We start from the raw sequence: 16127 nt of genomic DNA on the forward strand, positions 1-16127 counted from the left end.
ATCAATATTCATACCACTGGGCTGTAAACTGCCCAAGCGAAATATGAGATGCTGCTCCTCCAATTTGCATTTAGCCTCAATCTGACAATGGAGGAGACCAAGGTCAGTGTGGGAACAGGAACGAGAATTAAATTGTCCGGCAACCGGGAGATCAGGTCGGTTCAGGCGGGCTGAGCGAAGGTGTTCAACGAAACGATCTCCCAGTCTACGTTTGATCTCGCCGATGTACACGAGGCCACATCTTGAACAACAGATACAGTAGATGAGGTTGGAGGAGGTGCAAGTGAACCTCTGCCTAACCTGAAAGGACTGTCGGGGTCCCTGGACAGTGTCGAGGGGGAAGTTATAGGGACAGGTGTTGCATCTCCTGCGGTTGCGGGTGAAGGTACCTGGGGAGGGGGTGGTTTGGGTGGGAAGGGGTGAGTTAACCAGGGAGTTTCGGAGGGAACGGTCTCTGCGGAAAGCAGAAAGGGGTGGCGATGGGAAGATGTGGCTGGAGGTGGGATCTCGTTGGAGGTGGCGGAAATGCCAGAGGATTATGTGTTGTATGCGACGGCTGGTGGGGTGAAAGGCGAGGACTACTCAGTTTATCATCACTTCCGGCAACGCGGTTCACCTTTAGTATCAAACCGAAACAGCTGTAAAGCTAATAGTGCCAAGTGTACCTGTTAGTGTGTGAACCAGCAAATATCTGGAGGTAAGGAGTGTGCGTTACCTCTTGAAACAAGCTGATGACAGGGACAACATATTCAGAGCACTCTCACTGTGGCACAGCGGTAGAGTTGTTGCCTCACAGTGCCAGAGATCCCAGTTCGATCCTGACCACGGGTGCTGCCTGTACGGAGTTTGCATGCTCGCCCCATGAGGTTTTTCCACGGATGCACCGGTTTCCTCCAAAGACGTACAAGTCTGAGTTGGATGATCAGCCATGATCATATTGAATGGCGGTGCAGGCTCGCAGGGCCGAATGGCCTACTCCTGCACCTGTTTTCTATGTTTCTAAGTCTGTAGGCTAATTGGCTTGCTATGAAAGTCAATTGTCCCTAGTGTGTGTCGGACAGTGTTAGTGTGCGGGGATCGCTGGGTCAGTGTGGACTTGGTGCTACGCGCTGTATCTCTAAACTAAACTAAACATCCGGCAACGCAGTTCACCTTCAATATCGAACCGAAACATCTGTAGAGCTAAAGAGAGCCGAACGTACCCGCGAGTGTGTCAACCAGCCACTCTCTGAAGGTAAAGGGGGTGCGTAACCACTTGAAACGAGCAGATGACAGGGACACAACAGACTCGGAGCACACTAATCTACAGTCCATGACACACCATGGCAGCCAGAACACAACCACTCTCGCTAAAAAGCTCCGCTCGCTACTCCCACTTCTCAAGCAAACAACGCAGAAAAATCCCAGTCGGAGGAAGAAAACGAGGCAATTAAAGCGCTCCAAAGAACATACTGCAATTTCCCTTCTCCCTTTCATATGCAAAGCTTGGGTCGTGCCTCTTGAAATTGTTTTTTTTGTTTTTTTGCTGCACGAAGGCCATTTGCTTGGTAATGTGTTGTTCCTGACAAGTATTATTACAGAAGGAACATACTGAGTACTTACTGCGATTCAGGTCCGGGCACTGCATTACATATCCATTAGGCATCAAGATGATCTTGACGTCCTGCAGAATGCCCTGAAAAGAATCAGAGAGTCAGGGAAAAATGAGCACAGATCACAGCGTGAGGGAGATTTTGAATAACAGTGTTAGTGTGGCTCGTATCATTCTTAAACGACCAGTGCAATTTCAGGCTGAATAGTTAGACCTCTCAAAGAGATGTTTTTTATATCACAGTTGGACTACATTCTGCCTTAGCATTGCTTATTCTGACCAAAAATAAAAGGCATTAGTCCATTCTGCAATATGAAAAGAAACCCAAAGAATAACCTTCATATTTATTAGCTAGACACAAAATGAATGGTTGAATACGTTTATCGGCCAAGTATTCACATACAAGGAATTTGCCTTGGTGCTCCGCCCGCAAGTGACAACATGACATACAGTGACAGTTAGGAATGACACATAAATCATAAAACATTAATAATAAAACATTATTGATTAAACATGTGAATTGGAAATGCTGGAGTCACTCTGTGGGCAGGGAGGGAATAGGTGACGTTTGAGGTCTGAGAATCAGGGGAGAGGGAAACTAGTATGAGAAGGTTCGATATTATTGGTCTTTATGTTAAAGGAGGGGGAGCACAAAGGAGAACCCAGCGTGAGAGGGGGGGGGGGGGGACTGCCGTGTGGGGGGGGAGGGAGGAACAAAGGTTGACCTGGAGCGAGAGGGGGGGGGGGGAACGAAGGCGCTAGTATGTGACTTTGTCAGTGTCCTTTATGTGGCCACTATTTGCATACCCTGGGTCTGCAAGCGAAGCATTTCACTGTGACTTGTCACACGTGACCATAAAATATTCATTCATTGATAATAACCCAAGTCAGTTTGGCGGGTTGATCATTTTAATTGGAACATTTGAGGCAGCTGGATTTCCGCCACGGTTAACACAAGCCAGGAGAGGATTGCTACTGCTTCCTGATCATATTCCTCCTCGTCACCTTCCCCTCACCTAACAACAAGCCATTCTACGTTATCCTTGATCTCCATCCCCCTGGATCTCTCCTTTTCACACCTGACCCTTCCATATCTCCGTGTATCCCCCTCCCCGGCTCCCAGTCTGAAGACGTCACCCATTCCTTCCCTCCAGAGACGCTACCTGTCTCGCTGAGTTACTCCAGCAGTTTTGCATCTATCGAAGGCTAACAGAAGCATCATTTGATGACTGTGATGGTTCCGAGAGTAATTAAGGAATTGCTGTCATGGTAACAAAACGGAAGTCTAATGGGCCTGTCCCACTTTTTCGGCGACTTGCCGGCACCCGTCATAGGCCGCCGCAGGTCGCCGAAAATTTTCAACATGTTGAAAACCCAGCGGAGACCAGAATAAAGGTCCGACTCTTTGGGCGACTACTCACGACCATACAGGCTTCACCCCGCGACATGTCGCCTGTATGGTCATGAGTCGTCTCCTCAGTCGCCCAAAGAGTCGTAGTGTCTTTCTGGTCACCGCTGGGTTTTCAACACGTTGAACATTTTCGCCGACCTGCAACGACCCATGACGGGTGCCGGAAGTCGTAGAAAAAGTCGCGTAAGTGTGACAGGCCGATAAAGATTTTAAAAAGTGACGCTACAAAAAATTAAAATTAATACACAAATATCTGCTTTTTACACCAAGGTCAGCAAATGCCTCTGTCATCCTGCTGTATTTCACTGTCTGTATTATTAGTTATCATTTTTCCAACAGCCAACAATGGACCATTGTGGGCTCCACCTTTCCTTGGTCATCGTTGCTGGCTTTGATCTGTCTTTTTCAACATCCTTCATTCTTTTGTTCGAGGTTTTATGATATTTTCATCTCAGTTCCCTCTCCCCGTGACTCCCAGTCAGAAGAAGGTCGTCACTGCCCGAAACGTCACCCATTCCTTCTCTCCAGAGATGCTGCCTGACCCGCTGAGTTACTCCTGCATTTTGCGACCATCTTCAGTGCAAGCCAGCGTCGTTTTATTACTGCTCGAGTTAATTGGGTTAAAACGCCACTGTGATCCCTGAACAAAACTGGTATCGAGCACGACTCCACTCACTAACGCAGGTGCAGAGGTTGAATGGTTTAAGGTTTTATTAAAATTTTAATTAATGCCAACGTTTTTAATTAATTTACATCAGCTGAACGAGTTTTGAAAAAGGCATTCAAGCTTTTTAAAGTTTTCCTATCGGACTGTTGAGGAAGCTGGAGCTGTCAAACAAAATTTGACCCATTGACTCCACTCGCTGGAGGAGAAAACATCAAAGGCTCACGGCCCTTTGAAAGAAGGAACACAACCTCCGGCAGTCAGCAATGGCCGACCCTTTACCCTGATTCATCGGCCCGTTCGAGATTCCAATTTCCAAGAGAGGATTCACTCATCATCCACCGAGTGTCCGTCACTCAGTGAGCCAAAGAGCCACTTACAAACTCTTTGTTTGACCAAGATAATCTCAAACTACAAAACACAGTAATGAGCAGGTTACACAAAAAAGCTGGAGAAACTCAGCGGGTGCAGCAGCATCTATGGAGCGAAGGAAATAGGCAACGTTTCGGCCCGAAACGTTGCCTATTTCCTTCGCTCCATAGATGCTGCTGCACCCGCTGAGTTTCTCCAGCTTTTTTGAGTAACCTTCGATTCTCCAGCATCTGCAGTTCCCTCTTAAACACAGTAAAGAGCAGTGCTGAATTACTGTCGACCTCTTTGATGGCCTTTGGACTATCCTTGATCAGACTTTGCTGGCTTTACCTTGCACAGTCCTGTATGGTTACGGCTGCCCAGCCTGCAGCTGTCCGTTTTTTCATCTTTTTCATCTAATTTTTAGTTAGTTGAGTTTTTGTTTTTTCGGAGTTCTAGCCTTTTTTATGGGGGGTGGGGGGGAAGGGGGAAACTGCTATTCTAGGGTCCCTACCTGGTCGGAGAGGCAGCTTTTCTCTGGGCTGCACCTTCGACCCGTCCTCGCCACCTACCCACGGGTCTGGAGCGGCGTTTCCTGAGGGGGCCGCCCAGAACCTCGGCTTCGGCGGCGCGGCCCTGGAGCGCGATCGCGGAGCGGGCGATGCCTTCCCGGTTCGCCGCGCTACAGCTCTGGTGAGCTGAAGACCGCCGATAAAATCATCGCAGAGCTGCGGGACTGTGGAGCGGCGCCAAACTTAAACATCGCGGAGCCTGGGATCTCTCGCTGAGATCGCCACTGGTGGAGCTCCTTCCAGCTCGGCCTGTTGGCTTCGGAAGCCGCGGTCTCTGGTAAGGAAGTTGCCATTCCAGGATTCTCCCGACGCTGGAACACCATCACCCGGTGATGAAGGGCCTGGAACATCGGGCCTCTGTAGCGGTAGGAGGCCTTAATAGGCCCGACTATGGGTGGACATGGGGATGGGGACTGGACTTTGTGCCTTCCTTCACAGTGGGAACCATTGTCGGGGGATGTCTTTATGTTTATTGTTAAATTATTTAATGTTGTGCCTTATCTTTATTCGTGTGCTTCAATGGCGAGTCAAATTACACTACACCAATTAGTGTATGTGATCATAAATGTCCTTTGTATCCTTTGTCTCCACTAAGCGTCGTGCAGACAGACCACCAGGGGGCGCCGGGAGATGGCAGCCCTGCCGGTAGTCTGTTTGTTTTTTCATGTTTTTGCTATTTTTAGCGTTTGTTAAGTTTGTTTTAATGTACTTTAATGTTTTATGTGGGGGGAGGGGGGAAGGGATTGGGGGAAACTTTTTTTCAAGTTCCTACCTTCCCGGAGATGTGATCAATTTTTCGGATCGCATTCTCCGGGCTCTGCAGCCTACCATCGCTGGAGCTGGAAGCCGCCTCGGACTGTCGTGAGCCCCACCGCGGGGCGTGGACTCAACATCGTAGCGGATCCCTTGCCTGGGTTCGCTCCCACCGCGGCCTGCGGACTTACCATCAAGGGCTCGCAGTCCCGGGTGAGGCCGAGTCGGGAGCTCCAACGCCGCGGAAGGTTCGACCAGCCCCGACGTGAGGTTTGATCGCCCGGTGCGGGGGAGCTGACATCCCCCCGATGCAGGAGCTGATCGCCTCGACGCGGAGGGCTTTAACGCCGCCGGCTACGGGAGTCAAGATCGTCCCGTCAACGGGGGCTCGACGCCCCCGACCGAGGAAGAACAAACGGAAGGACTTCAACTCTATTTAGCCTTCCATCACAGTGAGGAATGTGGAGGAGTCACTGTGGTGGATGTTCACGTTAAAATGTGCTTTTGAGTGTTAGTTTAATTGTATGACTGACCTGGCCAGTAAAATTCCTCGTATGTTGCAAAACATACTTGGCAAATAAAATCTGATTCTGATGTATCTATACACCAAATGGCTCGATTGTAATCATGTAATCATTTGGCCGAACGCACTATAGGAACTTCACTCACCCCCCTGCAGGAACTATACAACAGGAGGTGCAACTCCAGAGCAAACAAAATCATGAGAGACCTCTTCCACCCCTGCAACGGACTGTTCCAGCCGCTACGGTCAGGCAAACGACTCCGTTGCCATGCAGTGAGAACGGAGAGGTTGAGAAGGAGTTTCTTCCCAGAGGCAATTCGGACTGTAAACGCCTTTCTCACCAGGGACTAACTCTACAGAACGTTTTTCCTTCTATTATTTATTATGTAAAAGAATATGTGTGTTATGATTGTGTTTATAATTTGTTTGGTTGTTTTGTTGTTTGTCTTTTGCACAAAAGTCCGCGAGCATTGCCACTTTCATTTCACTGCACATCTCGTATGTGTATGTGACAAATAAACTTGACTTGACTTGACTTGATGTATTGTCTTTCTGCTGACTGGTTAGCACGCGACAAAAAGCTTGGCACTGTACCTCGGTACACGTGACAATAAACGGAACTGAACTGACGGCAGGAGAATTGGGGTTGAGAGGAAAAGATGGTTCAGCCACGACTGAATGGCGGAGTAGACCTGCTGGGCCAAATAACCCAGGTCTGCTCCTCGAAATTATGAACATTTCAATCAGATGGTAGAGACGGGGAAAGTTGTTCAAAACTTCTCTGGCCTGAACTGCTCTATCCATCAAAAAAAAGTTTCTTCAAACAGAGGTTAAAACACAAACATGCCAAGAGGCATTGGACATAAATACAGGTTGGCAAGAGCAGTGAATTCTGTGCTCCCTGCTACATTAATCGCCACCAGTCGTGGTTTGGAGGTGGTTATACATTTTCCTCCTTGGTAATTAATGTCATTTTCTCACATTTTCTCCTGAACGTTGACGGCTGGGAAGATGGACAGTCAGGCTCGGTGTTTGTTTGCTTATTGCATTGTGACAAAGAGGACCTCTTCCAAGAGCCAGTAATCATCTGTAAGGCATTGTCAAAAAACTGGGAAAGCAGCCAGCTCAAACAACTCATCCACCAACGAGCCAACAGTCTGTCTGTAACACACGTCACAGCAACCTTGTGTAGGAAGATGCAAGATATGAAAGGAAAATATCATGTAGTCTCGTCTCATCTAGAATTCCTAGGACTACATCTGTCTGATGACCTGACGTCCACGGCCAACACCACAGCACTGGTCAAGAGAGCCCAGCAGCGACTACACCCTCTCCGAAGATTACGTAAAGCAGGTCTCCCCACTACACACCTACGGACTTTTTATAGGGGGACTGTCGAGAGCACATTGACCTACGGCATCACTTCCTGGTTCGGGAGCTGCAAGGCGTACGAACGGCACCAACTAGACAGGATAGTGAAGACAGCCAGCAGGATTATTGGTGCTCCACTCCCTTTCCTGCTGGACATATACAGGAAGAGATGTATCAACAGAGCCATCTCCATCATCAAAGACCCCTACCACCCATCGCATGACATTTTCTCCATCCTGCCATCTGGGAAGAGGTACAGGAGCATTAGCTGCAAAACCAGCAGGATGCTCCTCAGCTTCTTTCCACAGGCTATAAGACTGCTAAATGGACTTTGCCCCCTGCCAAAGTATCGCGCACCAACCACCAACCTGGATACACTGCAGCAGAGCCACTGTTGTGCCGCTGCCGATCGGAACGCCTGTTGAATGTTTAGTAGAGTGTTAAATTTGTTCATGATATATGTATTTTTATTTCTATTTATTTTTTAGTGCACATTGAATGGACACTGGTTGAGCAACGTTTTTTTGTTTCCTCTGGGTATGTGAGTACTCAGGAAATGACAATAAAGATATAAATACAATACAATACAATACAATTATGCATCGGCATTGGAGACCAACTTCAAAGCATTAAAATCTAGCTATTTGCCAGCACGGTGGCGCAGCGGAAGAGTTGCTGCCCTTTCAGTGCCAGAGACCCGGGTTCGATCCTAACCATGGGTGTGCGGAGTTTGTACGTTCTCCCCGTGACCTGCGTGGGTTTTCTCTGAGATGTTTGGTTTCCTCCCGCACTCCAAAGACGTACAGGTTTGTAGGTTCATTGGCTTGGTATGAATGTAAAATTGTCCCCAGTGTGTGTAGGATAGTGTTAGTGTATGGGGATCGCTGGTCGGCGCGGACTCGGTGGGCCAAAAGGGCCGGTTTCCGCGCTGTGTCTCTAAACTAAGTACAGAGATGGAATGCTCAAATAAATTTACATTTTTTTCCAAAGCAAACATCAGGAAAATGGAAATACCAACATTGTAGAATTATCTCTGGAATTCTCTGCCAATCTCTGTAATTCTCTGCCACAGAAGGTAGTTGAGGCCAGTTCATTGGCTATATTTAAGAGGGAGTTAGATGTGGCCCTTGTGGCTAAAGGGATCAGGGGGTATGGCGAGAAGGCAGGGATGGGATACTGAGTTGGATGATCAGCCATGATCATATCGAATGGCGGTGCAGGCTCGAAGGGCCGAATGGCCTACTCCTGCACCTATTTTCTATGTTTCTATGTTTCTAAAAAAACGATACATTCCTCCCTTTCACATGCTTTGACCCGAGTCACCCCCCCCCCCCCCCCCCCCCCCCCGGCGAAATCAACCTCACCAATCTTTGCCCAACTTCATTGCAAGTTTTCTCGTTTTGGCCCACCGGGGTTTAGATGGATACCAGCCAAACGTGGGCAAATGGGATGAGTTTGGTTGAGGCGTTGTGGTCAGCATGGATGAGCTGGGCCGAAGGGCCGCTTTCCATGCTGTACGACTCCGTGACTTCCTCACCACACAGACTGACAATGGAGATCAAAGGTTGCCCAAAGTCCACGTCATGAATTCAAGCACGTGGTGAGATCAGAGCTGTTCCTCAGCAAGATCACATCAGCACGGTCTTCACCAATTTTTAATGTTGATTTGCAAAAACAGGAAAACAGCTGCAGGCCATAATTAACATCATCTTGTCAATTTTGAACTGTAGAGGAAGTTTATCAAGGGATAAAGGATCTCAGATGTCACACACAATCACACACAAGCCTGGAGCATTGCAACTAATTCTTGTTTAGTTTAGAGATACAGCGTAGAAACAGGCCCCGCGGCCCACACCGACCACTGATCCCCGCACACTCACACTATCCCACACACACCAGGGGCAAGTTCACAATTATGCCAATCCAATTAACCTACAAACCTGCACGTCTTTGAAGTGTGAGATGGAACTGGAGCACCCGGAGAAAACCCACACGGGGAGAACGTACAAACCCCGTACAGACAGCGCCCGTAGTCGGGATCGAACCCGTGTCTCTGGTGTTGCTAGATAGCAACTCCACTGTTGCACCACCGTCACTATTAGCGACTAATTTGTAGTCACTAATATTTAATTAGTATTTTATATTAGTATTCATATAATATTTTATCAAAAAATAAACAGTCACCAACATCATTTTGTTTTTCCACATCTTTACGGACCATTGTTTCTGCAAGTGTAATCAAAATTAAAATTCTGATTTGCAGATTTTTCCCGAGCAGTATTTACATTTGGTTTATCTTTCCTCCCACGGCTCGATATTCGCATGCTCCATGAAAAACAAAATGTACACATTGGTAATTATGTGGAAAGACTCACATTACAGTTCAGGTCCACATTACAACTAATATATTCTGTCTTAACTCCCACTATAGTTAATTACCCTTGCACACATTTTTTTCCCCCATATTTTAGCATGTTGCAATGTCTTCAATAAATGACGCCAATTTAGCATTTTGTTTCCTCATTTGCACACTTCAAACATTTGCAATTTAAATCACTTTTTGTTTTGTAAAGTTTTTTTCTGTATAATAAGGGAGTGGAGTTTTGATTTTAGTTGTGAGAGAGATTCGAGGTACAGCGCGGGAACAGGCCCTTCAGCCCACCGAGTCCGTGGCCAGCAATCCCCGCAGACTAGCACTATCCTACACACACACACACACACACACACACACACACTCTCTCTAGGGATAATTTACAATTATACCAAGACAATTAGTCTACAGTCTAGTGTAAATTTTTGGAGCGTGGGAGGAAAGCAGCGATCGCGGAGAAAACCCACACAGTCACAGGGAGAACTTGCAAACTCCGTACAGGCAGCACCCAGAGCCAGGATCGAACCCGGGTCCCCGCGCTGTAACGATATACGATACAATAGAACTTTACTTATCCCAAGAGGGAAACTGATCTGCCAATAGTCATCAAGAAGACAAGAGACATGAAATTAAAATGACGAGTGGAAAGGATTGGATATGTGCAAAGATTGGTGGGGGGGTGGGGAGGGGGGGGGAGAGAAGAGTCGGTCTCAGTCTATCCCACGACAGAAGGGGGAGATGTTGTACAGTTTGATAGCCACAGGGAAGAAGGATCTCCTGTGGCGTTCTGTGCTGCATCTTGGGGGGGACCAGTCTGTTGCTGAAGGTGCTCCTCAGGTTGACCGGTGTATGTGTCATGGAGGGGGTGAGCTGTATTGTCCAGGGGTGTTCCGCAGTTTGAGGAGCATCCTCCTCTCCGAGACCAACTCCCGTGAATCCAACCTAGTTAGTCTTAGTTTGGAGATACAACATGGAAACAGCCCCTTCCATTCTGGATCTTTCAGGATAGGATACGTTATTTCACTTGGGCAGCTCACAGCCCTGTGGTATGAATATTGATTTCTCTAACTTCAGGATGACCAGTGCATCACGGAGGGGGTGACATGTATTGACCAAGATGCTCCGCAGTTTGAGGAACATCCTAAGGCAGCAACTCTACCGCTGCGCCACCGTGCCACTCCCAAATACTTGTATACTTCAAACACTTGCAAATTAAGTCATTCTTTTATTAAAACATATTTATTTTGTGAAATAAGTGTCGCGGCAAAGTGGAGATTTTGATTTGATTGGGGTATTATCCTGCAGTCCGATGGTAAAATCTCAAATCCGTACTTTTAATCACGCCTTTGAAGCAAATCATGTTTTTTTTCACCAATCGCGTGAATATGACCTCAATTCAGAGCACAGTATTTGAATCTGGTTTGAGGGATTAATCAGCCACCGTGACATTTCTGGAGGATGCTTTTTCTCGTAAGCACGGCTAATCCGATTCATGCAAATTCACTATGGTAATTTCCGTTCCAAAAGGTCAGAAGAATTATTATAATGGCCAGAACATAATGCATGCGGCAAACATGATAAGCAGAGCACAACAGCAAAACTAGACATTATCTGCATTCAATAGTCGCTCCAAACTTGTTCAAACACAAAACAAATTACTGTAGGGTGTCACAGTGGTGCAGCGGTAAAGTCGCTGCCTCACAGAGCCAGGAATCCGGGTTCGATTCCGACTACGGGTGCCGTGTATACGGAGTTTATACGTTCTCCCCGTGAGCTGTGTGGGTTTTCTCCGGGTGCTCCGGTTTCCTCCCACACTTCAAAGACGTAGAAGTCCGTAGGTTAATTGGCTTCAGCCAAAATGGTACATTGTACTTAAGAGGGAACTGCAGATGCTGGAGAATGGAAGGTTACACAAAAAAGCTGGAGAAACTCAGCGGGTGCAGCAGCATCTATGGAGCGAAGGAAATAGGCAACGTTGCCTATTTCCTTCGCTCCATAGGTGGTACATTGTACTGGTGTGTGTAGGATAGTACGAGTGTGCGGGGATCGCTGGTCGGCGCGGACCGTGGGCCGAAGCGGTATTTCCGTGCTTCCGTGCGGCATCTCCAAACCAAACTAAAGATTCATATTTTCACTTGAATGGAAGATTCCAGAATGTTCGGTTTAACCTTTGAATTCACCAACGTCAAAAACAAAAGCAGTTTCAGGATCAACACTGCAAAGATATTGAAGCTGCAATCAATAGTTTAGTTCAGAGGTGCAGCATGAAAACAGGCCCTGGGGCCCACTGAGTCCACGCCGGCCATCGATCGCACATTCACATTAGTCCTGCGTTATCCCACTCTCTCATCCACTGCCTACACACTAGGGACCATTTACAGAGTCCAATTAACTTACAAACCCGCACGTCTTAGGGGCGTGGGAGGAAACCGGAGCACCCGGAGTAAACCCACGCGGTCACAGGGTGTACGAGCAAACTCCACACAGACAGCACTGGAGGTCAGGGTCAAACCCGGATCTCTGGCGCTAGGAGGTAGCAGCTCCACCTGCTGCACTACTGTGCCATCACAGGGAGCTGGAGGAACTCAGTGGGTCAAGCAGCATCTGTCAGGTGGGGGGGGGAGGGGAGGGGGAGGGGAAGAAATGGTCAACACTTTGGGCCAAAACGCTGCAGAAGGATTAATGCAGGGTTTCAACCCAAAGTATCGACCATTTCTTCAACCCAATGACCGAGGTGCTCCAGCAGCCGGTTGCTGTCACTCCCAACATCTGCAGTCTCTTGGCAATCCAATTATTCGAAGCATTCTTCAGCCCGATTTGCCAAAGCGTTGAGTTGCAGAGTGATACAGTGTGGAAACAGGCCCTTCGGCCCTACTTGCCCACTCCGACCAACATGTCCCATCTACACTGGTCCCTGCACAAAGGTAGACAAAAATGCTGGAGAAAGTCAGCGGCTGAGGCAGCATCTATGGAGCGAAGGAATAGATGACTTATCAGGTCGAGACCCTTCTTCAGACTGATGTGGGGGTGGCAGGGGGAAGAAGAAAGGAAGAGGCGGAGACAGTGGGCTGTGGGAGAGCTGGGAAGGGGAGGGGAAGGAGGGAGAAAGCAGGGCTCCATAGATGCTGCCTCACCCGCTGAGTTTCTCCAGCATTTTTGTCTACCTTCGATATTTCCAGCATCTGCAGTTCTGTCTTAAACACTGGACTCTACACATGCGTCTGCACACTGCAAATGGTTCGACTGTGATCATGTATTGTCTTTCCACTTGTCACACATGTTAATAAAGCATTCAATTCAACAGCACGCAACAAAAAAGCTTTTCACTGTCTACGCGGCAATAAATTACACTAAAATGAAACTGAAGTTGCAATTAATAAAGTGGATCCACAGGAGATGTTGCCAGGACTGGATAATAAAAGTCACCTACATTTAAAGATTTAAAATCGCTTGGATTTCTTAATGCTCATCAGTCATAGGAGCAGAATTAGGCCATTCGGCCCATTGAGTCTACTCCGCCATTCAATCATGGCTGATCAGGTGTCAGGAGTAATGCCCCTGTCCCACTTAGGAAACCTGAACGGAAACCTCTGGAGACTTTGAGCCCCACCCAAGGTTGCCGTGCAGTTCCCGGAGGTTGCAGGTAGTGGAAGCAGGTAGCGAGACTGACAAAAACCTCCGGGAACCGCACGGAAACCTTGGGTGGGGCGCAAAGTCTCCAGAGGTTTCCGTTCAGGTTTCCTAAGTGGCACAGGGGCATTACAGAGAGAAGGCAGGAGAATGAGGTTGAGAGGGAAGGTTAGAACGGCCATGACTGAATGGCGGAGTAGACTTGAAGGGCCGAATGACCCAATTCTGCCCCCATGACTTTTTGTTCAGTTCAGAGACACAGAGCAGAAACAGGCCCTTCAGCCCACCGAGTCTGCACTGGACAGAAATCCCTGCACATTAACACTATCCGACACAGTCTGGGGACAATTTACATTCCAAAGTCAATTAACCTATAAACCTATACGTCTTTGGAGTGTGGGAGGAAACCAAAGATCTCAGAGAAAAACCCATCGCGGTCACGGGGAGAACGTGCAAACTCTGTACAGACAGCGCCCGTAGTCGGGATCGAACCCGGGTCCCTGGCGCTGCAAGTGCTGTAAGGCAGCAACTCTACCGCTCTACCGGTAGGCGGCGCGGCTCTGGCCAGCAGCGGCCTCTGCAGCCTGTCCGCGTTTTTGTTATTTTTTGTCTGTGTTTCTGTGTAGTTTTTGTTATTTTATGTTGGGGTGTGTGTGTGTGGGGGGGTGGGGGGGGGGAAAACTTTTGAATCTCTCCCTGCACTGAGACCCGACCTTTTCTCGTCGGGTCTTGGTCGTCGTTGAGGCCGTAACGAGGAGCGGCCTCCAACAGGAAGAGACCGGGGACTCAGGTGACGACTCACCTCACCGTCGCGGAGCTGGCCGGGTCCAGAGCGGTGGAGGAGCGTTGCTGCTGCTGGTGCTGTTGCTGCTGCTGCTGCTGCTGCTGCCGGAGAGTCGGGGGCTCCAACGACAGGTCTGTGGACGACGGCGCCGAGCCCACGGCTCCCTGGGGGGGGAGACCGCTTTTCGGGGCTTCTGCGGCGGCGACTTCTCCCGCCCGAGTTGCGGGGTCGAAGAGCTCCTGGAGCGGGGCCTGACACCGCTGCCCCGCGCGGCTGGAATGGCCGCGGACTCTGCGAGCGCACACCGGGGGCTCTAACACCAAGACCCGGTGTGCGACCTCGCACCACCCGGCATGGCTTTAATGGCCGCGGGACAATCGCCATCGCCAGCCGGGGGCTATGACTTTGACTCTGACATCGGGGGGGGGGGGGAGTGCAGTGGAGAGATACGTTTTTTTGGCCTCCATCACAGTTATGTGATGGATGTTTATGTTAAGTGTAATTGTGTTGTGTCTGGGGTCTATTTGTGTGTTATGTATGGCTGCAGAAACGGCATTTCGTTTGGACCTCCAGGGGTCCAAATGACAAATAAATTGATTCTGATTCTGATTCTGATAAAAGACTTAAGGGCCTGTCCCACTCAGGCAAATTTTTCGGTGACTGTACGAGAACCTACGTCCAACCGCGACAAGCCACGACAAGGAAAGACAATTCAGTCGCCATTACCTGCCGCCGGTTGACGGAGGCAGTCGCCAATGTAATTCACCGAAGTCGGCACCGGCGACAACCGACGACAGCACCTACGTCAGAAGTCAAGCTGCACTCATTGGCGTCAAGTCCACAGTTGCCAAGATTTTTTGAACATTTCAAAATCCAGTGGCAACCAGAAAGACGCTACGATTCCTTGGGCGACTGAGGAGACGACTCACGACCGTACAGGCGACACCCCAGCGACCATGTGGCAACAGCCTAGTCGCCCGTAGTCAGGCACGGAAATCGTTATCAAAATATGGAGGGGACCGGGGGACGGGGACACAATTTATTGTCGGCCGCGCGCGCGTGCGCACACTCACACGCGAGGCTTCGGAGGCTCAATCCAGCGCTAAATGCAGCTCAACTCTGCCTGTCACGCGGGTTAACCTACAGCCCTGCCTGGACACCAGCGCTGCTTCTCCGCACTGGCTGCAAACCTGGGCCATATTTCCCTTAAGTCCAGGCAGTGCTGTAGGTTAACCCGGCGGGACAGGCAGAGTTGAGCTGGGTTTAGCGCTGCTTCTCTGCGCTGGCTGTGGGCCTGGGGGCACCGCGCCCGTCCGAATCCCGACGTCTCTGGCCACCCCGAACGTGGGGGGAGTGGGGGGGGGCACTCGGGTGGGGGCAGGACAACACGGGAGAGCCGGGATCGATCCTGGCTGCCTTACTGGGACAGGGGTATTATGAATCTACATTCCTTATGGGACAGAAAAGTCCAGCGGATACTTAATAATGCTGCATAATATAGAAAATAGGTGCAGGAGGTGGCCATTCGGCCCTTGGAGCTAGCACCGCCATTCAATATGATCATGGCTGATCATCCAAAACCTCTACCCTGTTCCTGCTTTTTCGCCATATCCCTCCATTCCCCTAGCCCCAATAGCTAAATCTAACTAACAAAAAGGGCTTGGATAAAGCAAGTAGGAAGAACCTGCTTCTCCGAGCAGATAGATCAGAAAGTCAATTGCGTTAATATTAAATAAATGAAGAATTCAAGGGAAATAAAGCGAAATTGGTTTTCACTTAGCCAATAGCAGCTGTCTGAAACACTTTGTCTGACAGAGGTGGTAGAGACAAAATGGTCAATACACTTAAAATGCAATTGATAGAAAAGTGTAGAGGATTGATCGAGTGCAGGAGGCAATAGGTTCGAGTGTGAGAAATGAAAGTCAGGCTGAGTGGGAGGGAGCTGCAGATATAGTCATAGCGTGATACAGTGTGGAAACAAGCCCTTCAGCCCAACTTCAAGTTCAAGTGAGTTTATTGTCATGTGTCCCTACATAGGACAATGAAATTCTTGCTTTGCTTAAGCACACAGAAAAATAGTAGGCATTTACTACAAAACAGATAAAT

The 16127-nt window shown here is 48.9% G+C and overlaps 1 protein-coding gene across 1 annotated transcript in view; it reads right to left on the reverse strand.

The window, feature by feature from the left end:
- Positions 1-16127, reverse strand: part of LOC129705576 (protein kinase C-binding protein NELL1-like) — a 109657-nt gene that overhangs the window by 40310 nt on the left and 53220 nt on the right. The window contains exon 6 of the mRNA XM_055649175.1: positions 1603-1675. Within this exon, the coding sequence (XP_055505150.1) occupies positions 1603-1675 (73 nt within the window). The remainder of the gene's footprint in view (positions 1-1602; positions 1676-16127) is intronic.

Source organism: Leucoraja erinacea, chromosome 18 (assembly GCF_028641065.1).
Source record: "Leucoraja erinacea ecotype New England chromosome 18, Leri_hhj_1, whole genome shotgun sequence".
NCBI lineage: Eukaryota > Metazoa > Chordata > Chondrichthyes > Rajiformes > Rajidae > Leucoraja > Leucoraja erinaceus.